We start from the raw sequence: 25,420 nt of genomic DNA, 5'->3' as shown, positions 1-25,420 counted from the left end.
TGGAAAAACCTGCCAGCGAGGCTTTGAGCTGGCTTGTTTGGCAAGTGCGGGCCACACCTCCGCTTCTCCCAGCGGGAGCACAGCCCAGACCTGCGCAAGGCTTGGGATGAGCCCAGAGCGGAGCGGGCTGGGCAGCCGGGCCTGCGGGCACTCTCCCTGCTCTGCGGGGCTCCCTGTCCCATTTTCTGCAGGGACAGCAGGACGGATTTCCCATGTTCCATGAGGTGCTGCGGGGCCCTTTCCCACCCCGGGCGCTGCCTTTTCTGGCAGCGGTGCTTTTCCAGAGGAAGGAGAGGAAGGACGCGGGGCTGTGCCGCGGGCGGGTAAGACAAACCAGAGCGGCTGTCCCGGCCATGGCGTTCGCGCCCCGGCTGAGGGGCTCGGCGGCCGCTCCTGCGGGAAACCTGCCCTGCACTGCCCAGCAATTAACACCTTCATTGCTACCCAAACTTCTCTCTCCATGGGCGTTTCAGGCTTTTATTAAACTCAGGGTCTGCCTAAGGAAAGTCAGAGCAGGTCTGTGCGTCCTTAGGTTTTGGGGAGGAAAACTGAGCTGATGCCAAATACTTTTTTGGGGGAGAGTCCAGAATACTGCACTTTTCATCAGTGGAGACAAAATCTTGCTGGTGTGTTTTCTTGCAAAATAACCTTGACTGCAGTTGCCTTCTGTTCTGCTTTCTGTCTCTCTTACAGGGATTAATGATCTCAAGTAGACCAAGAGTAATGATGGCTTCAGCTCCCGTTCATAAGGCAGTGCAACCACAACAGATAAAGTGGTTTTGACGTGTTTGTCCTTTAACTGGAGTGAAATAATTTCATTGTATAAGATGGTCAGGCTAATAACCTCAATTTTTAATTAAGCTAAATGTTTGTGAAGGAGCTTTTTGACTGGACATTTGATCTACAAGCTGATCACCCTTATCCTGTCATGCCAACTCCTCAATATAGAACTTAAAATTGAGGTGACCATTAATTGTCACAAGACAACTTGCTCCTTGTACAGCTTTCTACACTTCTGCTCGCTGTGTGATAAAAATAAACTTGTTGACTTTAATATTATTGTTTAGTACTTAGGAGATCAGGTTAGAAGAGGCTCATGTTAGCCTCCATTAACCTGTAAACCACTGAATATATTTTCCCTGAGGTGCTTGCTATTTAAATAAAAAAATTAACGTAACAAAATTTTGCTGGCTGTAGGGAGAGATTTTTGTATTGACTAATTGATAACCATTGAGCAAGGGGTGGGGCAGCAGATCACCCTTTTGGCTTTGTAGGTAAATTTAACGTGATCAGACTGCTTTAATTTTCCAGAGTTTAGCCTTAGATTCACTTCTAAAGACAAACAGCAATAAACTGAGAGCGAGCCCGGTGTTTGCCACTGCTGTTGTGTTACTGAGCTGCTGGCACTGCTCGTGTCCTGGCTAACTGTAAGTCCTGCCTGCCAGACCATGGTTCCTAGGGCTGGGTCTGTAAGTCTCCTTTCACAGCTGCAGATGTGTGCTCCTGAGGGAGGAGGGACAGTGCAAGGGCTGCCCAGGAAAGCCAGGGGTTTGCTCTGGGGTTTAAAAGCAAACCTGTGACACTTTGGCCACAAGGAAGGAAGGGAATGATGTGCAGTAGTGTTTCTTTGGGAGCAAGAACAAGATGGGGAGAAAGTGCTCCATTGGTAAACCAAACATTTCTTTGAGCTACCTAATTTTCCCAATAGCTGTTAACAAAATATGTCTTAGGAGTTGTGTTTCTATTTGCTGTGATGGCATTTTTGTAATGAATCTGGCAGGTTTATGGTGAGTCCTCCACATGCACTGAGACCTGTGGAGTGGGTCCCACCATTTACATCCCTCTGTATAAAGGCAGGTATCCTGGACTATATGAAGGTAAAGACTGCTGGCATGACTTGTTTTACAGTTGCTTCCTGCTGCATCAGCATTGTCAGTTTAGATGAAAGGTGCAGACAGTTGTTCATAAAATCAAGTGTGAAAATTCAGCCTTGTACCCTCGTTTTAGGATTTAAAGGGGGGTTTTCTTTTTTTGCACTCCTGAGCTCTGGAAAAGCAGTGATTCTGAGAAATCGTTACAATGCAAAGCAGAAGTTGGCTGCTTGCATCAGTCAAGTACATTGGTGTGCTGTCATGTACAGTGGTACAGGCAGGGCTGTCATCAGTATTTGTTTCCCATTTCCTGTATGGATTTCTTGCCTTTTCCCTGATCATTCAGATAGGGCATCTCTGATACTCTCAGGTTCATGACTCTGCAAGCTCACCTGGCAGCATGCTATGACCTTGCTGTGCCTTTGCTAAAAGATAAGCACAAAAAGCATATGAGGAGGTTCTGGCATCTGCTCCCATAGGCTTGGGAGCACAGTGAAACTTCTGTTGAGTTACACACTCTTAACATTTTCCACACCCAGATCATAATTTATCCTCAGCTGTGTAATGACTGGCTGCAAATCAATGGTGTTAGAAACCTTTGGAAAGAACTTTCTTGTGAGCACATGTTTTTGACAGATGGTAGGCAATAAAAGAAGGATAGCTATCTTCATGGTGCTCTGTGCTTGCTCTGATAATGTCTGATTTCCAGTTAACAGCCGTGCTATGTGAGTGAAAATTGCTTTCACAGCCATGGGCGTGTGATTATGTAGCTTCATGTCTCAACACACAGAAGAGTTGCAAGAACTTTAGGAAGTTGGTGAGAATAACATACACAATCTTGAATTTCTCTGTAATCTATTCCCCAACTTGATGAAGTAAAAAGGTGGTCAGCCTTTGCCTGAGAAACTAGTGCCAGGGATTAAGTAAAAGAAAGGTGATTAGGAAAGGCTTAAAGAGGAAAGAAACTAGCATCTGAAGGGTGGAAATCATGGTGAAGTTCGCTGTGAAGGTGTGTCTTGTACACAGAAACAGATAAAGGAATGTGTATCTTCAACATGTCATTTGTGTAAATAAGTGTCTTTAAGATTAGTAACAGTATAACTGGAGTTTATTTGCACAAATTTAATTTAGTACCTGCATGTGAGAAATCTTAGGTGACTCATGTAGTTTTTGCTCTTTGCTTGTTGGTCAGGATGGATGGTCCCTGCTTAATACAAAAATGTTCAGTATACTTTGTATGCCTTGGTTTTATTGTGTTCTTCAAACTCTTTTTTGCAAAAGCTGGCAAGTATCTCCAAGAGATGAAAAATAAGGAAAACTCACCAAGCATGTAACTGCTTAACAAACAGTATAATTCCATTTATCAGATAAGGAACAATCAAGAAGAGTTCAGAGTTCCCTGGTTTCTATGAGATCCCAGTCAGTGATAGGTAGGCCCTACATTTTATATCATATTTCAAGAATCATAGCATTGAAGAATGGTTTGGGTTGGAAAGGACTTTAAAAGTCATCTTTTTCCAACTCCCATGTCATGGGCAGGGACACCTTTCACTAGACCAGGTTTCTCAAAGCTCCTGCCTGGCCTTGAACACTTCCAGGAATGGGGCATTCACTGCTTCTCTGGACAACCTCTTCCAGTGCCTCATTTGTCAGTCTGCAGTATTTTGTTGTAAGTGAAGATCCTGTTGAATTGAATTGTAAATTAATACTTAGCATATGTAAAATTAAACTCTGGTCTCAGGCCAATCATGTTGAAAATTGTAAATATGAAGTAATGACCATTTGTGAAAAGCATTTTGAAAATGTGATTTAAGAAAAGGAAGAGGATTGTGGATTTCATCAGGATTTCATAACTGATGAAAATGAGGAAGAATCCCATTCTCTTCCTGAGCCTTACACAATTATTTTTGTGTAGTGGCTGTAATAAATCTTTTTGTCTTGTCCTCTGCCCTCTCCCCACGTCTCCTTCATGATATTCTAGGATCTAGTCAGACTTTTTTTTCCTGCTTCGCATCCTGGCATTTAGATACTAATATTACTTTCCAAAAATAGTCTCCCAGAAGCTTTCAAGCATAAGGATTACGTTTTTATCTGTGCTGGTGAAGTGACATGCATGTTTAGAATACTGATACCAGTTAACAGTTCAGAATGAAAATGAATTTAAATTTTGTCTTTTCTAACTCAAACTGTCATGAAGTGTTTCTACAAGCGTTTTGTTTTTTGGTTTTTTCTTCCTCGTTGTAAACAGAGTATGCCTTTTATGTCTTTAGACCCTGCTGTTGAGATTCTTGCCATGTCTGCTTTTACTCAAGCATTCATGTACCCTTGGCCAGTACTCTTAAACTAGCTGTCGTGAATGTATGTGTTAGAGCAGCTTTAGCATCTGTTTCTCCCTCAGCAACAATGTACTAAAAGAGCAATTCAAAACTGATCTATAATTAGAGGAATCCCTGAATAAGGGACTGATTTTTCTGAAGTCCATGAGGAGTTACCTAAGAGATGGCTCACTGCGTTGCTGAAAGGGAATTGAGTTTCCTTCTAGGCTGCTTTAGTCGTCCTCCAGAACACTGAAAGTGCTGTGTGAATTCCCAAACGGATTCATTAATAACTTATTTTGGGCTGGCTGGTTCTGATCCATTTGTCTGGTCTAATACCAGCATGATAAGAGAACAGACATTGCAATTGAGCTAAATGCTGAGCTTGTTTCTCTCTTTTCAGTGGGAAAAGCACCCTTACTACAACCTAACAGTGAAAGTCCTCCGAGCCAGAAACATCAAGGGTACAGATGTGTGTAAGTATTTACTCAAGGCATTATGAAAACATGTTGGTTCCTCAGTGCAGAACTCTAGCACAAAGAGGATTGTTAAGGGAGACTCTTATCTCCACATATTGCATTGCCTTTATGTCTCAGAAAAAGCTTCTCATGTAAAGCATTAGATGTATAATATAAAGTATATTATGTGTATTTCAAAGCTTTATGTGAGGCCAGTCTGCAGATTAAGCAGCTTCAACTGTTCTTACTTTGCAGAACAAGATGAAGTAAATCCTGGTAATGTTTTACTTCCTGCTCCTTTACCTGTTGTACTGTGGCCCATTCTGTATTCCTTTCTCTGGATTTGGTCTTCAGGTTATGGCAAGTTTCACCCTTGCTCCTGCTGAACAGTCTTCCTGAACCTGGAAGCAGAAATCTTTAATTTTAGCAATCAAAAGTTTATTTTCTCAGTTATAGTATTGCTTTATTTCATGTACCTGCTATTTGATGGTCATTGCAGACTTTAAAGGAAGTAGGTTGTTGACTAATTTCAAGATAAACTGCTTTTTATCTCTTCCTGGGTTTGATAGCATGGTATATATTCCCTTCGATTTACACACCTGTGTAAAGATCTCAGGGGTGTTTCTGGCACTTGGCTCTTTAAAACAAATTTATATTAAATTATTTCACATTAAATTGAGTAAGGTAGTCTGCCTTAAGTTTATATCTGGCATTCAGCATTGAACTGCTTGCAATGCCAAATAGCTGTTCAGGGCCTCCTGAGAGGCTGAGGGCTAAAATCATGCTGTGAAAAGTTCTTTTCTATGACCTGTCTATTCAGCTGAAGTGAAGAATTGTCCTTATATTTGCATTGTTGAAGGGGCCCTAAATAGAAGAAAGAAGGACTCTGCTACAATAATTTATTTTCAGGGAATGGAAACAGGCAGCCCAGCTCCTGGCCAGACTGAACAAGGCATAGCAGTGGTGGATGTTGTCTCCTTGGACTTTAGTAGGCTTAGGCTCTTTTAGTGGTGCCCAGTGATAGGACAAGAGGCAATAGGCCTGGTATCAGCAGTAATCTGTTTTTAAAAGTTGATCTTCCTCATTTTAAATACTAGCCTTTTTATTAAGGGCTTTATGATTCTGTTGAACCAGAAAAAAGAAATATAGGCACCTAATATTCAATTTGCTTTTGTTTAAAGACATTTACTTCTTTAAAGGCTTTTTCTTTAGAAGTCAAGCCTTAAATTTGCACTTTTCTCTGATGCAGTGAGATCTAGAAAATGAGGAGCTCATGGGAAAGGATATGTTTGAATAAAGCTTTTCTGGTGCCTGTCTCTCACTCTCTGCTGCAGTGTCCAAGGCAGACTGCTATGTGGAACTAAAGCTGCCCACTGCATCTCCCAGCATCTCTCGAACTCAGGTTGTTGACAACTCTGAGAACCCAGAATGGAATGAAACTTTCCAGTATCGAATCCATAGTGCTGTCAAGGTAAGGACACTGTGTGGGGCAGGTTGGACTTCTTGTATTTTTGTACTGGCTTGCTTTTGATACTTCATTCAAAACCGAGGGTTCTTTATTACCCTCAAAACTAGTGTTGTTTGTAAGGTGTCAGTTGTCTTCAGTGGTACAAAAAGCTGTACTGTGCATGTTCAGTGATACAAACTGCTGTGGTTAACTGCTCTCTCATGTAAATTGCAGCTAGAATTTTCCATAAATATACTTGAGAATCTCAGGAAAGGGAAGTTATGGTACTACCTGGTGGAGTTCAAGGAAATTCCTTGGTTAAGCAAGTTTCTATTTGATGTTTGTTTCTTCTTTCACAGGAATTAAATTTCTACTCATTGCCACATAGTTCATTCAGTCAAGTTTTACCATCAGTTCCAATGATTGAGAAAACCAAATTTAGACTCTTGGATAGAGACTGTACATCTACTGTCTGTATAGGACCTAGTACAGTATTTAACAAAGTCTTCAGATTGGCAGCATTCATTCTCTAACTAGACACTAATGGTAGGGGGAAGGAAACTACTTTAAAAGATAAATATTAGTGGGGCACTGTTGCTTTGAATAACATCCCAGGCTTTGGAATAAGGTGCCTATTAACAAGAAACGACCCCACTCACTGGAGTACCTTTCCACAATGGTTGGTGACAAATGTCTTGACTGGTAAGTCAAATGGTGACAAAGTGACTTGACTGGTAAGAAAATTAAAAGCTGAACTTTAGAGTGTGGGATCTTTTTCTTTCCCTCCAGGCTCATGAGACCTCAGCCTGGGTATTGCTGGAGACTGCCAGCAAAATTCTAAGTTCAGTCTTGTCTCCTTGAGAACTAGTTGCTGCAAGGCTATTATTTGGGTGCCATATGTCATCCCTGTATCTCTTCCAGTTTCTCTTGAATTTATCATCTCTGAGACAGTGCTGAGCAGGAAGTGATTGGTTCCTATAACATCCTGGACTAAATCATCACGAAGGAGTGGAAATTGCTATTGCTTCCTCAGGCAAATCTGTGCTTAGAGCTGGTGGAGAGTACTGCCACATGAGTTCAGCTGGGGCCTCCCTCTAGTTGGGAAGCTCAGAAAATACTTTAGCTAAATTGTGCCAACTAGGAGAATTTTTTGCTTAACTATGCTGTAAGCCCTGCTGAATTTTCCTTAGGACTGGGAAAGGGTGATGATTAATGCCCAAAGTGTCTGTTGTATAAAGCTACCCAGGTTTGTCAGTGTTTCTGCCCCTTCATCTTGGGCTGTTTGCTTCTGTTTGCTTTTAGAACATTCTGGAGCTGACCCTCTATGATAAGGATGTCCTTGTGAGTGATGAGCTCACCTCTATTGTCTTTGACGTGGGGGGCATGGGGCCGGGCCAGCCCCTGCTGCGCACCTTCAGCCTGAACCCCGAGGTGAGCCCTGCAGCTCATCTGCACACACCTGGCAGTGCCTGTGCTTCGTTTGTCTGGGGGGGAGAAGCCAGAGGGAAAGTGAATCAACTGGTGCTGACAGCACATACGGTTTTACTGTCAGCTGAGATGTTTCAGAGTTCTCTAGTAACTCTATTTGTGTGCTTTCCACAGTCTTTGGGATGCTCCAGCTAAATAAAATTTGGGATTGCTGCTGTCTTTCAGGAACGTTAAAACATTTTAAAACGGAATTAGTTTTTCATGAGACCTAGAGGAACATAAACTGGTTTTAAAGTGAAAGGCATTTGCAGTAATCATTGTGGGGACTGTCTTATGTAGTTTGTCATCATCAGTTTGCAAAAAACAAGTTTATTGCTGCAAAGGTTACCTCTCTATCTGATAAGTCAAAAGCCTAAAAGAGAAGCTTATTTTTTCTGGACTGTGTTCAGTACATTTAACCTCTGCTTCATGTGGATGGTATTGCTGATCAGCTGCTCTCCAGCCCTGTTCACCTGTTTATGGACTTACAAGACAGCCTGTTTTACGTGGTAAAAGCCACATCACCAGACTGATCTATTTTGTAATGCCACAAACACATTGCTACAATAGGTCTGGCTTAAAGGTGAGCTAATGATGTGTTTTCTTGAGAAATTGGGCTTCAGTACTGTTGTGGTCAGAAGCAGACTAACTGGTGTGCAGTTCACAGGGAGGTGTTGGCAGTGCCACAGGCACTGCAAATCATTTATAATCATGGAAAGAGGCTTAGTAATTCCATTGTTACCACCAGCTCCATCCATTTGCTGAATGCTTAAGTCATCTTGGTCTGTAGGTAAGATACTGGAAATTTCAACTTCAGGAAAGAAATGACCCAAATCAGCTTCTACTTTGTTATTTTAAAAGCTATATTAGGTCTGGTATCAAATATTTACTGTATGCTAGAGGAGGAGAAAAGACTTCGGCTGAAACAAAGTCTGTAGAGGGCAAAGGCATCGAGGAGCTAAGAGTGCAAGCTGCTGAAATAAGAATTGGGAAGAAGCCCAAAGCCTCATGTAGAAGCTGTTTGCAGAGATGATGTTGCAGTTGTTCTTGAGCCAGAGGAGTTTTTTTTCTCTCATTAGCAGAGTAATGGATCTGAGAAACAGCTCTTGTTTCTGTGCACTTGTGTCTTCAAATGTAGATGTGTCTGGTCATACAGGACAAGCCCAGGAGAAGAGGAATATTTAAAGGCTGAAGGCTACATTTAACCATTTCCAAATTTAACTGGAGCTTTTATAAAAGGAACAAACCCAGTTATTTTAACAGGAAGTCACTCTAACTATGTAACAGGAGAAAAGCTTAATCTCTTGGGAAAATGTCTCTTAATTATATATTCAGGATTAAAGGTTGCTAATACTCAACTTTTATTTTCAAAGGCTAATGAAGAGCTGGATGTAGAGTTTTTCTTGGAGAAATGGTGAGTCTTACCTGAAGAGCTGAATGAACCTGTGCTCTGCAGATATGATGTCAGTTGCTCTTTCTGTGTAGAGATTGTCTTGCTCATAAACGGGATAATACTTTATAGTTCTCTTTGGTGATTGACTTGATTCTCTAATGACTGACCAAAGTCACCAAAACCTTTACTCTAGTCACTAAAATTTTTGGGGTACCAAAAATAAATGAAATTTTGCTGGACTTCATGGGAAGTAAGCGAACACTTTATGGATTAGTTATTTAAGAGTGGAAAGTTTTCAGTTAACCTTGCAAAATACATAAATGTATACTTTATCTATCTGATAGTCTAAGTTCACCTTTTCTCTAGGTTATCAAAATAACTGAGATGGGCAGATATTATAGCACATGCTTATACTGGCAGACAAGTTTTTTTTCTTAAATTTTTCCAAGCCCCTATTATTTTATGAAGGGAAATATACTTGGTGTTTCTCTTGATCTCCCACACTGAGGACCTTTTCATTCCACTGCTTATTCAGCCAATTAGTTTGTAAAATAGGATGAAGCAAAATTAATACTAGTCATCACTTACAATAAACCCCTTGCTTTCACAGCTCAGATCCCCCTACAGAAGTATTGACCAATGGAGTCCTTGTGGTGAGTACAGGGAAACCAAAATCATGTGTGTTGTGGTCTGAAGGTAAGTTTTCAGTAGCAAGAGGAGAAGGATTGTTGAGTATTACAGTCCTGCTTCCAAATTTGTTGATTTAAAAATCTTCCTCAATTTTTAAACTTGATGCCAACTTAAAGAGAGTACAGTTTTTTGTTTTGAGGGTTTTTTTTCCCTGTAAGGTTGCTATAAAAATTGTAAAAAATGTCTTCAGCAGCCAAGTGATTGTACTGTGTTTTCTAGACTAGATGCTGTCCAGGAAGAGTCCCTCTTTTTATTTTAACATGTTTTATTTCTAAGCTTTTATCAATGCCATTACTACGTAGGAGATCATTCCCTGGTTTTTTTGTAACCTATCTAAGAAAATCAGTGTGTTATACATTAAAAAGAAGTGTTACTGCCTCTTTTCTCCCTTGAAAGGGACTGGAGTCATTTTTTTGTGTGTGGAGATAAGGATAATGGTTGAAATGTAGAGTTTTAACGTTTTTTCCCCTGAAAAATTGGTGGCACTTAGCAGCACAGTTCTGAAAACTATTTCATAGGAAGTGTTCTAATTTCCCTTAGCAGGACAGTCTTAATTCAAGCAGTCGACTAGTTTCTTGTCTTTTAGGGCAATTGTGAAATCAGTCTCTCATCTGGTCTCCTGGAGGGTAAGGTGATGGCTGAATGGTGTGAGAGACTAAATTTCATGAGGACATAGACAAGCTGAGACAGAAATTAATGAAGTGCTTGCTTGGATCTGAACAGGTTCTGAATAGGTACTCATAGATACATTTAAAAAAGGTAAAAACCCAGAAAAAAAACCAGGTGTTGATAACTTGTAAGTGTGAAGTACTGGTTGTGAAAAACCCCAGTTCCTGGAATAGGAAGGCTGGTTCTTATTTTGAAACCAGAGCTAATAATCCTGTCCTACTGAAACAAAACTTGGTCTTTATTTCAAATAACAAAACAATACCTAGTTTGTTTTTTTTTTTTTAACAGTTTGCAACTGTAAAACTACCACTAATACAGTAAGTGAATTAAACTTCAACAAAGTAGTGAACTAAAAATTATATGACCAGAGCTTGTTTCTTTTTTCCCAGGTTCATCCTTGCTTGTGTCTGCAAGGCACTGTCAACAAAGAGGAAAGTACAAAAGAGAAACAGCAAGGTAGGGCTGCCTGGAGAATTTAAATCAGAACTACTCTTCAATATGTTTGCTCCTTGAGAGAGAAGGGACACTTGATGCTCTGTCTATACAGTGCATTTTAATTTACTGACTACAAAATACACTTTAAAGTAAATTTTGCATTTATTTTCAATTATTAATAATACTGGTTATTTTCTACTGGGTACCACACGATAGAGTTTTGCTTATGTTTTCATGGTCTCAGCTACACTTAATAAGTACTTGATTTTCAGCAAATGGTCCCTGTGGTCTAAGCTACTTTTTCTAATGCACAGGATGCTGTGAGGTCAAGGTGTCTGTCCCAGGGGCATATCAAAAGCAGTTGTCTATTCCTTGGACACCAGACAAGGAGGAGGATTATGGAGCCTCGTTTGTCTTTCATGTGGATAAAGAAATGTGTCCAGAACTGCAAGTGGAGTTGGAGCAAACCATATCTGTCCTACAGGTAAGCATCCATGCTGATTCCACAAAGCCACAAAGCTTACAGAGAGGTAAGTTTTTCTCTGTTGTTGTTTTTCACACACTACCTTTTTTTTAAATTTGTTTTAAAAGTGTCAGACTGTGCATTGGATCTTTGACATTGTGTAAGGAGGTGAAATTACCTTAAGAGTATATGCTCTTTGAAGATTTAACGTCTGTTCAAACTCAGGGATTAAGAAAATATAACTCTGCACATGCTTGCTACATGTAGGCATCTTTACTTTCACCTTTTAAGATACTCTATAGGAACTCTTTTCTATTAGAAACTTGTGGAGTTGACACTTGCACAGGTTTTATTTAGCTTTGTCTTTTACTTTGCAGTTTCTCCAGGTACCCATGTAGTGACTGAATATTCATTCTCCAAAAATGAGAGGAAGGAAACTCTTTTTTCTATGATGTTTTTTATCCCAACAAGCAATTGTGTAGCATGATTGCAAATGGTGATCTTGACTACTATAGAGGCAGCTGTGGAGAAGAAGATGCAAAAGGATGTGGAAGAGCAGCTTTGCCAGGGGGTTCCTTAGGCAGCAAACATGAGCTGAAGAAAGAGACCTGGGCTCGAGTGGCCAAAAACTCAGAGCCAGGAAAGCAAAAACCCTGTAGAGGTCATTGAAATTGCCCCAGGTGGTAAACCTCAGCCAAACAATCTGATAGCTAGCAGAACATACTCCTTCAACATGTGGCATAGACCACAAAAGTCTCAGTCTGACCTTTTCTCTCTTATCAGATGTAGGAGAGTGCCAGGAACACTGCAGTGTTGCTTGCCATGTACCCAAATGCATGTTATTTACCCCTGTTAGGAGAACAGTGAGCAGAAAACTCAAGTATTTCCTGGCAAGCTTTAATTTGCTCTGCTTTTGAGGTTTTTTAAATTTACATGCTGCCCCATGTCCCTAAGGCGATTATCTTATTTCTTATTTTGTGATATTTTTATGTATGTCTGATGCTGCTGCCTTTTTTGGTATCTTTTCCAAATCTTGTTTGGAAGACGGAATACAAGTTTGTTTGTGAGTTTTCTGACCCATGCCAGAACAAAACTGGGGGAATTATGGGGGAAATTTTGTATTTGAAGATTTTACTTGTGGCAAACAGGTATATTAAAAAAACTCCAATAATAACACCTCCCTCAAAAAAAAAACCCTAAATCAAACAACAAAGAAACTATTTGAGTGAAAGAAATACCCCTGCAAAGACCTGTCAAGCAGAAAGCAGGATGCCCTCAAAAAGCCTTGGACTTTTGGTAAATATTTAGCTATAGTGATATTAAGAATTGTTTGCTGTTTCAACATATGAAAGTCATATATTTTTAAAACTTTTTTCTGTGAATCTCAAATAAGATTTTTTTTTTTTTTTAGCATGGTGTGAACCCTGATATTGAAAGGCATACTACAGTTCTGGGACTGGGGACTGTACCAATTAATTCTCTTCCTATTGGAGAAAAAGTTGATAGAATAATTTCTTTGGGAGAGGTAATGTCAATATTTTGTTCTTGCTTTAATGTGCATGAGATAACCTTTTCCTCCATTGCCTCTAGGTGTTTGGAAAGTTAGGCAACATGTGATTCTCAGGAGTGCTGTTTTCTGGATGTCTAGAGTGAAGTAATGAGATTACTCAATGCAATTCTTCCAAATATGTTTTCATGGTTGGGTCTTGCAAAAGAAATTATGAAGGAAGGAAAAAATTTTTTCTGAAGGAAAAAAGCTTTTCAGGGTGTGAAAGAAAAATGTCAGAGGAGAGAAAAAACAAGACAATAGCAGAAGAAATAATTTCTTTCACAACTGCCCTCTGAGTATGTTTTTGCTTTGTGCACAGACTGATAAAAATGTCTGAAATAGGTGCCAGGAAAGGTGTTCCAGAGATGTTGTTTTGTGGGTGAGGAGCTGTTCTTGTAGTAAATGGTGACTCTGTTGATGTCATAACTTCTATTTTATAGTTCCACCTGTGTAATTGCTATTAATTTCAAGATGTGTTCTCTCTTTTTCCAGGGAGAAAGTTTGGATATGAGTTTGAAAACTGAAGAGAGGTGAGTGGGAACACCCAAGTCCTTTGAAAATCAGGAAAGGCCTTTATTCTCATAGTCAAGGAACTGAGTAACTCTCCTTGCTGTTCTGGGGAGGTCTGTTCACTCCATTTACTTCTTGGGATAAATTAAAAAAAAAATGTTAATTTTTTAATCATTTTCTGAAGTCTGTGACTCTTCACTTTGCAGATACTTTCTTTGGACTGGTATCGATCCTGCATCGATTTCTGTATAAATTTTGTGTTCCTAATACTTAAATGTGAAACAGCTGTTGGTATAAATATTAAGTAGTTTTTTCAGGCACAGGTACTTCCCAGAATATGTGCTGTGATGTACTGAGAGATAGGAAGGGACATCTCTGTGTGTGAAGAGCTTGAACTATAAAATAGTTGAAGGGTGCAAGAAAGGAGTAAAAAGGAAAAAGAATAACAGAAAACCAAGAAGTTGGCTTGTAAGTTGGTAGGGTCATTGGTATCCAGTCATCAACTGAAGATCCTGCTCCTGTTTTACAAACTCACAACAAGTTAATTGTATTCAGTTGCTTCCTTCTGCCTCTTAAGTTCAGAATCTTCAGTTTTAAAATTCCTCTTCCCCACATTTCATGTTCATACAATGATGTCAGTTGCTCACCTATTAGGAATCTTTTCTTCCTTTGTGAAATTCCTGAAGTTTAATCTGAGTACTGTTTGTTAGAAGCTTCGAATTTAAACATTAAAGGAGAAATGCAATATGGAGAATTTAATTTTTAATTCCAAAAAGTGGTGTACAAAATAGCTGGTGTATACACTAAAATTTCACCTGATCTAGTTCAGATCTGCACCTAGATAGTATGTTCACAAAAATTACTTTTCCGTACTGATTACTAATCTCCCAAAATTGTGAGGTTTTTTTTTTTAACTTCTATTTCAGCACTTGGGATCTGGATATACGTTTGGGTTTTGATCTCTGTAAAGAGGAGAGAGAATTTTTGGATAAAAGGAAGAAAATAGTTTCTGAGGCACTGAGGAAGACTCTTGGCTTAAAAGAATCCCCTCCAAAAGATGAGGTATTGAGCACAGTCCTGTGGAGATTGGTAAAATCCTGTAGGCTTGGTTGATAATTAGGCAGTGTAGGAATCCTTGCTTGTAACCAACAAGAAACATGGTTTGCATTCACTATGGTGTGAGACACATCTCTGGTATATTCCAGTTCTGACGTCTAAATGTTGTTATGTTTCTTAAATTTTGAGGGGGATGTGTGTGTGAAATTCTGAAATTTCAGAATGTATGTACTTTTCTGGAACTCTTATATCTTGGGCTTTGGGCTTGGAATTGTGATGGGAAATTTTGTTTCAGAGTCTTCAAAATGAAACTCACACCACAGGAATAGATTCTTAATTGCTTACTTGAGGAAACTTACATCTACATATCCTGATACCTTGCTCAGTGGTAGTTGGCTGCTGTTACAAGAATAATTACAAGAATAATTGCCTCTTATGTGTATATTGGATGAAAGTAAATGTGTGATAATATGCATAACAATTTCAGTAAGTGACTGTTCCTAAGGTGACCGTGCCATGTTTTATAGCAAGCAATATATTTCAATTACAAAACAGAGAAAAAAGTTCAGCTTGAAATCAAACTCCAAATTAATTGTGATGTAGCTAGAAATAGGAATTTATCTCTATTTTTTATTCAAATGAGACTGAAATGGGGTTAGTTCTGTAGCTTACTGGCAGTCAGAAGCCTGTGTTTGTGACTCCTGAGTTTGCTGTCTGCAGGTTCCAGTCGTAGCAGTGCTGGGCTCTGGCGGTGGGATGAGAGCACTGACATCGTTCTATGGCAGCCTTGCTGGGCTGCAGCAGCTGGGCCTTCTGGATGCTGCAGTATACCTCTGTGGGATTTCTGGCTCTACTTGGTAAGCTACATGCAGTTGGGATTCACAAACTGAGAGGCTAAATGATAGTGTTGATGCAGAATAAGGCCACATTACATTGTGCCATCTCTAGGCAGACAGCAAATCAAATATTTTACCAGTTTTCACCTGTGAGTTCTGTTGGGGATCCTGAAGAGTCTAAAAGATCCAGTATCATGTCATAGAGCTGCTAGCTAAAATTATGAATCTGCTGCTGGTTCAAGTCTGACAGTTGAATATTAGAATGTATAGTGTAGTACCTCAGAGCACTGACTTAAAAACCTTCCTCATTCCCCTACTCTCACCAAGAAGATAACTGAGGTGGTGCAAGTCACTGGAAACGTGTCCATGCAGGCCACTACATCATCACCTTCCAAAATGGCATAGAGGCTGAAGAGAGGCATGGCACTGTCTTGCTCTTTCGTGAACTGCAGCAATGTGCTGAAATACTAGATGTGGCTAGAATGTTTCAGTTGCTCAGTTCTTGGAGTTTGTGATGAAGTCATCTCTTGTTTTTGTGAAACAAAACTCCTTTTATAGAGGAGTTGTGCAACCTGACAGCATAATCCTTCCTTCCAGGCTTTGTGTGTTAAATTAACTCCTCTGTACCTCGTTCTCCTGCCCCTTTTGATTCAGAAACACTTCCAAACAAATGTGGGCATCTGTTTGTAGGGATAGTCAATGGTCCAAACGAGCTTCTCCTTTAATCAGACCTGTCTTCTGGTGAAGGCCATGGCCTCTATTGCTGCAGCCTTGCCATCAGCCAGCATGTCATGGTTGTTTTGTTCTGGAGTTAACATATGTTTATGAACTGGTTCATGGGTGCTAGCACAGGATGCTTGGAACATCTTTGGAAGGCAGGCTAGCAGTCAGGATGAAGATGTCCTGTAGGTGTCAGCGTTTTCAGCACAATTTAGAGTTCAGAAATCTTTTATTTGTGGATTATTCACTCTCCTTTTAGCTAGACTTCTCCAGTGCTGCAGCACTAATTATAAATAGCTAAAATGATTGTTGACATGAGGGTCTTTATTACTAATGACATTAATAGAAGCATTTTCAGGTGTTTATCAACACTGTATCAAGACCCTGACTGGTCACAGAAAGACCTTCAAGATGCAATCAGAAGAGCACAGAGTACTGTGTCCAGCAGCAAAGCAGGGGCATTTTCCCCAGAACGACTGAAATACTATTTCCAGGAGCTGAATGACATGGAGATCAGTGGACGGAAGGCTTCCTTTACTGATTTGTGGGGTCTTATTGTGGAATATTTCCTACAACAGAAGGTAAAAAGAATTCATGCTTGGATATGTACTTCTGTTTGCCTTTCAGGTGGGAACTCTATCTACCCATGTGTTTAGAGTCAAGAAACCAGTTACTCTCCACCTTTGTATAGGCAGTACTGTGAAATAGACACAGTATCTTCTTTAGTAAATAATTTTTAATTCATATCAGTGTTACAGAAAAATGCAGTGTTTATTTGGAATGGCTGTTATTAAAAGAATAGGTTTTGTACTGGGCAGGTTAAGCCTGGCAGAATGATGTTGGTTTTGCAGAATGGAGTTACTGTGCAGTATTTTCTTTATAAGTGAGATTGAAAATCAGAGGGATAGCTAGTTTATTAATAACATTAGACAATCTAAATACACAGCTGCAGAAGTATCTTGGACAAATCTAACCATATACTTGGACAGTGGAGACAAAAAGTGACTTTGAATTAGTAGTGTTGTTAATCAGAAATGCTAAGCAACACTTTCCAATTATCAGACTGTGGGTGTAGAATTTACCTGACTGAAGTGGGCTTCTCCTTCCTTGCTTGTGACCAGGAAGATCCATCAAAGCTATCTGATCAGCAAGAAGCAGTGAAATGGGCCCAGAACCCTTATCCTATCTATGCAGCTGTCAATGTGAGACCCAATATGAGCAGTGATGACTTTGCAGGTATGAACGTGGAAATTTACTTTTGTTTGCTAAAGTCCATAAATTTATTTCATCTGTCCAGTTGCTTGGGTAGTGAGCAGCTGGTAACAGGAAATATGGCTCAAGCAGCAGTTGTTAGTGCAAGAGGCAATAGGAAACTGATTGACAAAGTTTTATCATCCTGATGTCAAATGTCTTCATCATGGCTAAAATGGAGAAACGAGATTCAGAGCTATTGGCCACTCCACACGTTTTGCTGGAAACTACCTGAAATTTTCAGAAGCTGAGAAGATTGCTGTAATACATGTGTCTCTGTCTGAATCAAAGAATTAGAGTCCTTGGTGATAAGGAAACCACTTTCTTCTATAGTCTCAGATAAAAAGATCTGTGTAGGATTCATGTAAAATGATAGATTGGCCACCTTGTAATATGCATCATGAAAATTGTATGTTTTAGTGGTCTGAGTTCTTACAGTAAAACTACAAAGACCAGTCCTTCATTGAAATTTTAAATATGATGCAACAAGTGGGGATAGCTGAGTGAGAGAGGAACACAAATTCTTATGTCCATCTGTGTACCACTAGGGGACTTGTTTTTTTATGGAGCAGTATGTGTGTATGGCAGTGAATTCAATTTGATCCAACCTGCCAGAGTGCAAGAAGCATTTGGATAATGCTTGCAGATGCATGCTGTTTTGCTGGGTTGATCTGTGCAGGCCCAGGAGTTGGACTGTATGACCCTTCTTTTTCAACTCTTTGTGGAAGTATTTCAAGCATGAGGGGGCACTTTGATAAGCAGACAATGGAGTCTGATGCAGTAGGTCAGTTGAGTTTTCAAGCCACTACTGTAGCAGTTTCTGGGAGATGGTTTGTAGTGCAAAGAAAAGCTGAGAAAAATAATGTAGCTTCCATTTGGATGGAAAAGGGAGCCATCAAAATGATTTTAAGTCAAAGTAAAATAGGCAGGTTATTTCCATAGTAACAAAGTCAAGATGGAGCAAGATGGAATGAAAGCCTTCCCAAGAGTTTTTGTTAATCATATGTACATAGAAACTAGAGAAGAGGGGCAGAGAAATCCATAGTGATTGTGAAAAGTGGGGGGAGAGTCCCTTCTGTCTCCCCTGCGTGAACAGATACAAGAGAAATATTTTCACTCATGTTTACTCTGAGATGAGTAAATATCCTGTTTGCTGGTTCTTAGAATGGTGTGAGTTCACTCCCTATGAAGTTGGATTTCGCAAATATGGAGCTTTTGTTCGAACAGAGAATTTTGACAGTGAATTCTTCATGGGACGGCTTGTCCAGAAACATCCAGAGCCCAGGATTTGTTTTCTACAAGGTATGATCTTGTGATAATTATTATAAATTGTCATATAAGGAGATGGAAAGGAACTTTGCTGCTTTGGGGACTTATGCACTCAAGTCCAGGCCTTTTTTCCCTTCCAGAAGAACTTGAAGAAGTGAAATATGTCAAATGTTTCTCCAGAGCTTTAGGTTCACAATTGATTCATAGTGTTACAGTCTGCTGTCCTAAGTCTGCAAGATGATTTTATTATAGCTGCCTGTCAAAAATATCTACTGTCAATCTTCCTCTTCTCTTACTGTCTTTTCCATGCTTTTCTTCTGGAAAATTTTCTGTGTTACATTGTAATGTCATAATTTGTCACATGATCAACGCCAAGGTTTTAACTCAAACTGTTGGAAAAGTAAGGGATCAAGTGAGAGCCCTCTCCCACGAAACATGTCAGGTGAATTATAGGCCTTTTGGTTACACAGTGAAAAACCCTGTCAGTGTTAAATTCTTCTGCATTTCTCCTGCAGGAATGTGGGGCAGTGCCTTTGCTGCAAGCTTGGATGATATCTGCCTAAAGGTGGTTGGTATAGGACTGAGCTTTCTAGATTCTTTCAAAGATGTTATCAAAGTTGTAGGTAAGAACATACATAAAAATAGCTGGATTTTTCAAAAGATTGCTGATTCTGTTGTGACCACAAATAATGTGGTGCAAAAATGTGCTGTTTGTAGTTTTCAAGGTTAGCACAAAGAGTGACTGGGACAGATCTCTTTTATTGTGTGTTATTCTCTTTCATCACTCTTAAAGTGAAGAGAAAAATTGTTTCTTTAGTATACTTCCTCTTCTTTTAAAAGGAATTTGTATCTTACTTCAGCTATAAATTTGGGCTAGTTCTGAGAGCTGTCTTAAGCACATATTAAAGTGCAGGCATTTTAATCTTGAGAAGAGGAAGAATAGAAGCTGGATTGCTAAGCAGGAGATGGAAAAAGAGGCTTTCAGTTTCCCCCATGGTCTGCTTTTTTTGTAATATTGGATAAGCTGGTTGTATGTTTATTCATTGATCTCCATTTGTTCATTACAGTGAAAAGTAAATGTTTTAGAGGCTGGGACTTGTTCATGTGCATAATTATGGCCCTATAGTAACTACTGGAAGAAGAGATTTTTTTTTTTTTTTTTTTTAATTTTTCCTGCCTTTCCAGCCCTGATTCCCCCAGCACACCCCACCCTTTTTGTTTTATGTAGTTATAAATGCTACTGTGTGTGGTTGACAGATGTCTTACGTGACAGAAGTGGTTTTTGCTTGGTAACAAGGGTTTCTTGGTGTGGGTTTGAAATTAATGTGAGCAATACTTTATGAATAATGCTTTTCCCATTAAACAGGGCTAGTAAATCACCCAGCTATGGAATATGCATCTCATTTAAATTTCATTACAATACCCTTATTAGAGGACAAATTTAGCCTTAGGACAGCTGGTTAAATATTGTAGAAAAGGCGTGATTGAAATGTTGGAGGTGGGATTTTGTGTATGTTCTGCATCCTTCTGTGACTTGTGCAGATGACTGCCGGAGATTCCATTTCCGAGACCCAGCACGACTGAAGACTCGCTTGGTTATACCTGGGGGCCCCTTGTTACAGATTTTTCAGGATTTCTTCAAGTCCCGGGTCACATGTGGAGAAACCTTCAACTTCATGAAGGGATTGTATCTTCATAAAGATTATGTTAACGTCAAGAAATTTGTGACTTGGCGAGGTAAAGGAGTTTTTGTCTATCTGACTATTACAAAATATTAACCACTATATAATACCCCAATGTCATGGAACAAAAGTGAGCTTGACTTTGTTCTGCTGAAGCCAGGGAATATATCCCTTCTTACACTATAGCAAAAATTTTGATCTGCTGTATTTGTTCTGTCATATAAGGCAAGATCATCAGCAGACTTTATAGGTCTGTCTCAGTTGAAGATGCACGTTGGAATGTGTGTTCTCTTCTTATAACACTAATATGAGCTTTGTTTATTTCTTCTGCCAAGACGTGTAATGAATCAGTATAGTTACTCATGTTACTTGGAGTGTCTTACAGGTACTCACCTGGATGCATTTCCCAACCAGCTGACTCCCATGGAAGAGAGCTTGTATTTAGTGGATGGTGGCTTTTCCATCAACTCTCCCTTTCCTTTGGTACTTGAGCCAGAGAGAGATGTGGATGTTATCTTGTCATTCAATTTTTCCTGGGAAGCTCCATTTGAGGTGAGAGATGTAGCTGAGAACTATTACATGAACATAAAAGCACAGAATCATACTCAGTGGCAGCAGATCAGTTGAAGCTGAACACAAACACTAATGGATGAATGAAAATAAATCCTTATGTGTTTCATGGAATCACAGAATGGTTTGGGTTGGAAGGGACATTAAGGATCATCTAATTTCAACCCTCCTGCCATGGGTTGATTCTGCCTCTACCTTCCACTAGACCAGTTTGCTTAAAGTCCTATCTGCCCTGGCCTTGAACACTTCCAGGGATGGGGAAGCCCACAACTTCTCTAGGCAGCCTGTGCCAGTGTCTCACTACCTTCAGAGTAAGAATATCTTCCTAATATCTAATCTAAACCTGCCCTCCTTCATCTTAAGGCCATTTCCCCCTTGTGCTATCAGTACATGCCCTTGTGAAAAGTCACTTTCTAGCTCCTGTAAGCCTCCTTTAGCACTGGAAGGCATTGTAAGGCCAGTGCCTTCTCCAGGCTGAAAAGCTCTCTTGCCTATCTTCCTTTGAAAAGACATTCCACACATTATTTTGCTCTGCTTTTTCCTGTGAAGGTCAGGAGAAAATAGAAAGTTGACAGCTGTAAGAAGATTCAAAAATTTTCAGAAGCCTAAACTTATTAAGTAAAATAAGATGATTTGTTTGACCCATAAGATCACTGTTACTGAGATACGTGCTTCTAAAGAAAGGGTGGCTATTGGTGATTTTCTTCACACAAACAAGTTATTTTCTGTACACACAAGTGTTCATTATTAAGTGCAGAAAAGTCAAGGTGAATAGATTTAGAGTAGGAAAGCATAAAAAATTTCAGCTGCAATCTGTTGATGTTTTTTGCAATTCTGCTCTTCATTCTTCTGTATCACCAACCAGAGAAATTGTTTCTGCTGATTTGAAGCTGAGTTTGTCACTTTTCATTTTTTAAATGAAAGTCTCTTTCCCTTTGACAATTATAGTTAGATGATCTTAGAAGTGTTGCTGGTGTTCTATTGCAATTTTCTTTTTTCTCTTATAACAGGTTTTAGAGCTGACTCAGAAATACTGTGAGGAGCGGGAAATTCCTTTTCCAAAAATCAAATTTAGTGAGGAAGATGAAAAGAACCCAAAAGAGTGTTACATGTTTGTGGATGATAATAATCCAAAGGCTCCAATTGTACTCCATTTCCCACTGGTGAATGACACCTTCCAGAAATACAAAGCTCCAGGTAAGCAAGGTGCATCTTAAAGCACTTTCTTAACAATTCTTTGGGTGTAGTGATGGGGAAAATTCAGTGAGGTCAATGTTCCTTTTTTCGTTCTTCTTAATATTACTCTGTAATTATTTACATTTAAGGCAGAATCAGTTTCCACTCGTTTTTTGAAGGGCAGGATGAGAGAAGAGGCTCACAACCCCCCTTCTCCCACAAAAGTGTTTGTAGTAAACTACTTTAATACTCATCTTTTAAGACTAGTATTTAATTTTAAGGGGAAACGTACTCCTAGGGCCAGCTGAACTTGAGGTTTGTCTTTCATTTTAGTGTAGAGCAGCACTTCCAGGGAGAATTGAGCTTTATATTCCTTATTTTGAGCGTAATAATCAAAGATGTACTTAACAATTTATCACAATGAAAATGTATTTTAGTACTGTATTTTGGAGCCTAGTGGAAATAGAAAGGATAATAATACTTTACCCCTTCAGCTTCCAAATATTTCTCCTTTGGGGAAAAAGTTAAGTTTCAACACAGTTATCTCTGATATCCTCCTAGCAGAATTCAGCTAAAATGATTCTACCACAGCAGAGGGTTTTTTGTGATATTTTTTTTTCTTTCTTGCTGCAGGAGTTGAACGTGAGTCAGAAGAAGAGAAATCGTTTGGTGACTTCATCATTGAGTCAAAAGATTCCCCTTACCGTACACTGAACTTCACCTTTGAGCCATATGAGTTCAGCAGGTTAGTGGAAGTGAATCGCTACAATGTTCTGAACAACAAGGACACTCTCCTCAAAACCCTCAGCTTGGCTCTGCAAAGGAGGAAGTTGAAGAAAGTCATCAATAAGTCGAATACATGAGCAGTTTCCAAGGCTGAGGATACAGAGAGGCTGCAGTGTACAAAAGCCACGAGGTTCCAGACAGAATACTTGGAAGTGAATAGCTGGAAAGTGTCTTCCTGGGGAGGGAGTAGTACACCTGACACTGAAAACTCATTCCAGGTTATGTGCTCTGATGAAAACTCAAGGGATGTACAGTACAACATGGATGTTGCTTCCTCATGTGGGGAAGAGTGAGGAATTACCTAGCTCAGTATCTCAAATCACAAATCACAGTGGCTGATTCCAGATGATTCGGGAGGTCTATCCAAACCATTCAAGCATCTGGAGAATAATCTTCCAGACTCTACTGAGTGATGCAGCTCTTTTTATTAAAAATGTGTTGGTGTTTGATGAAACAGATCCATCTGTACTTTTATCTCTTGCTTTTGGACCTCCCTTCATGAACTTTTACATCATCTTAAAAAGAACTCCACAGATAAAAACTACACACTGAGAGAGGAAATGTCTCCTTTTTCTTTTCAGTTTGCTACTGGTTGATGCCCATGTACTTTCAAGACTAAACAGTCATTACCTGCTTCCCATTTTGCCATTCATGGCTTCAGTTTCCTTCCTACACTTCTCAAGGATTTTAACGGCTTTTAGTCTCTCAGAAATTCTATGCAGAGTATCTTATTTTGGTAAACCATTTTTTTTCCAGGAAATAAATGTTTTTTATATTTAACAATAAAAACACATTGTGGGATTTTGTTACTACTTCCTATAGTTTGATCATCATGAGATGATTAAACTGTGATGAAAATGCAGTAAGTCTCAGCTTTCTCTTTCTGTGTGAGAGGAAGGAAGGCTCCTTTGAAGGGTTTGAATTAGGTATTTTTAACTTACACTTCAGCTTGTAATTCAGCCAAACATTTGTTGAAGAAAGTTTTGTGTCTATGTATTTTGGAAACATGAATAGTCAAGGTAGACACACCTTATGAATGTGAATAAGTAAAATAATGTCAGATGCTGCTATGCTTGGTATGGGATTCACCTCACTTTGCATAAATCCCAGAGAAAAGTACTGAATGATGCAGTTGGGAAATATGTAATACTGGTAAATGAGCACTGTTACTTCTGTGGCTTTTACATTGAGCTGAATGTACTGATCCTGTATTTAAAACTTGCACTGATCCTGTATTTAAAACTGAGGACAGGAGGTTTGTCTTATGAAATCAATAAGGGCTTATAGATGGGTATGATTCTTAAGACTTCTTTCTATGTGTTTCTCTTTTAATAAATATTAGTTTTGCTCACATACTCTTCACAGGTTTTCTTAAGTACACTTGTCAGAGATAACTTGGTTGATAGCTTGCAGGTGAAAATCAGGGGCTGAGCCAAGAAAGAAAACCTTATATTTACTGTTTACTACAGACCACCTAATCAAGGGGAGGATGAGCAAGATAATACCAGTTGCTTCCTAAAGAATCTTAAAAATGTGGAAAACCCATTTCAGTTGAGAAGTTAAAAGTGATCAAGTTTTCAAGGTCAAGAACTGTGGTTTTTGCTGTCTTAGTAAGAGTTGGAAGTTGTGCTGGTGAATTCAACAGATTCATGCTGGAATCACAGTCACCTTGCTTTAATTGTACCTACAGCAAAATAATTTAAAAAAGAGTTTGTGTTGGTTTTATGTTGGACTAAGTGAATGAACCAGGTACTTCAGCCTCTGATCTGATCAACTGTGATTACCCTGAAAAAAGAACACACTGCCTGCACCTGCAAGACCTTCCTTGGAAAATGCAGGAGCACAGAACAAATGGTTGTGGTGTGTTCTTAAGGGTGCTGTATCTTGCAATAAAATGGTTGAAGAAATTTTTCCGTTTCTCCATTATCTCCAAATTTGTTTATAGCCAAGCCATGTTATGTTGAACTTTACTTTTGTATAATTCAGTGCAAAATCTTCAGATTCCATCAACTCCAGTAGCTGAAAAATTTATCTGGAACCACACCTAAAAATCTTAAACTGGGAGAGAAGTATTGCTAAATCTGTTGCTTTTGATGTGGCAAATACTATACACCAGGCTAGACTTTCCCTCACACATGTGTGTTCAGTTGCCCATTGAGGTACTTCAAACACCTCAAAAGGAAGAAGCTGATGAATTGATAGAACAAATGATTTATACAAAGGTATGCCAATGTTTTTAACAAGTGTTCTCTTGTTTCACATCTTTGTGATCAGGGCCCAACAACTTGTAGGAAGGAAAATGCTGATATCTCCCTAGGCTCCATATGAACAATGAGAGCCTGTGTTGTTTTCTCCATAGGAAAAAAACCCCTGCAGGAGCTGGAGTACAGTCTGTGCACTGACACGCATACCTGGGGGCCTTTTCATACCTGACACGTTTTTAAAATCCTTTAAAGGGAGTAGTGCCCTCTTACATGACACTGCAATGACTCTCCATCCACTCCTCAACAAGGCATCACCTGCTGCATTTATAATCTTCAAATATCATAAGATCTTGAGCTAGAGTAGACTGCTGCATATAGCAGGCTTGCTGTAAAATGGTATTTGGTACGAGCTTATTTCCTCCAAATGTGTCTGACACAGGGACTTTTCAATTTCAGGGAAAATGTGTCAGAATTGAGGTTAATAATAAGGGAGACATGGGAACACATTCTGTTACAAAAAATAAGCTTTGTAAATGATTATCATTACAACATAAATCGATATGTAATATAAATGATGTAGATCAAACGTGAATTACTAATTAT

The 25,420-nt window shown here is 39.3% G+C and overlaps 1 protein-coding gene across 2 annotated transcripts; it reads left to right on the top strand.

Moving 5' to 3' along the window:
- PLA2G4F (phospholipase A2 group IVF) lies at positions 1-24,521 on the top strand. Of its 2 annotated transcripts, XM_014869271.2 has the most exons (20): positions 1-323; positions 4,590-4,662; positions 5,979-6,115; positions 7,394-7,522; positions 8,932-8,972; positions 9,562-9,604; positions 10,700-10,766; positions 11,060-11,229; positions 12,620-12,733; positions 13,250-13,287; positions 14,194-14,329; positions 15,044-15,180; positions 16,238-16,460; positions 17,001-17,115; positions 18,295-18,432; positions 18,915-19,022; positions 19,942-20,136; positions 20,467-20,633; positions 21,662-21,848; positions 22,461-24,521. In XM_014869271.2, exons 1-20 carry the CDS (start codon positions 213-215, stop codon positions 22,688-22,690), a joined length of 2,559 nt encoding a protein of 852 aa, XP_014724757.2. In that variant the 5' UTR covers positions 1-212; the 3' UTR covers positions 22,691-24,521. The 2 variants fall into 2 exon arrangements, 1 of the variants encoding a protein (XP_014724757.2); XR_015804432.1 differs by lacking the exon at positions 22,461-24,521 and having other exon boundaries at positions 6-323; positions 20,496-20,633; positions 21,662-21,800.
- The last annotated feature ends 899 nt before the right edge of the window (positions 24,522-25,420 follow it).

This window comes from Sturnus vulgaris, chromosome 6 (assembly GCF_052056855.1).
Source record: "Sturnus vulgaris isolate bStuVul1 chromosome 6, bStuVul1.hap1, whole genome shotgun sequence".
Classification (NCBI taxonomy): Eukaryota; Metazoa; Chordata; class Aves; order Passeriformes; family Sturnidae; genus Sturnus; species Sturnus vulgaris.
This window is presented reverse-complemented; position numbering and strand designations above follow the sequence as displayed.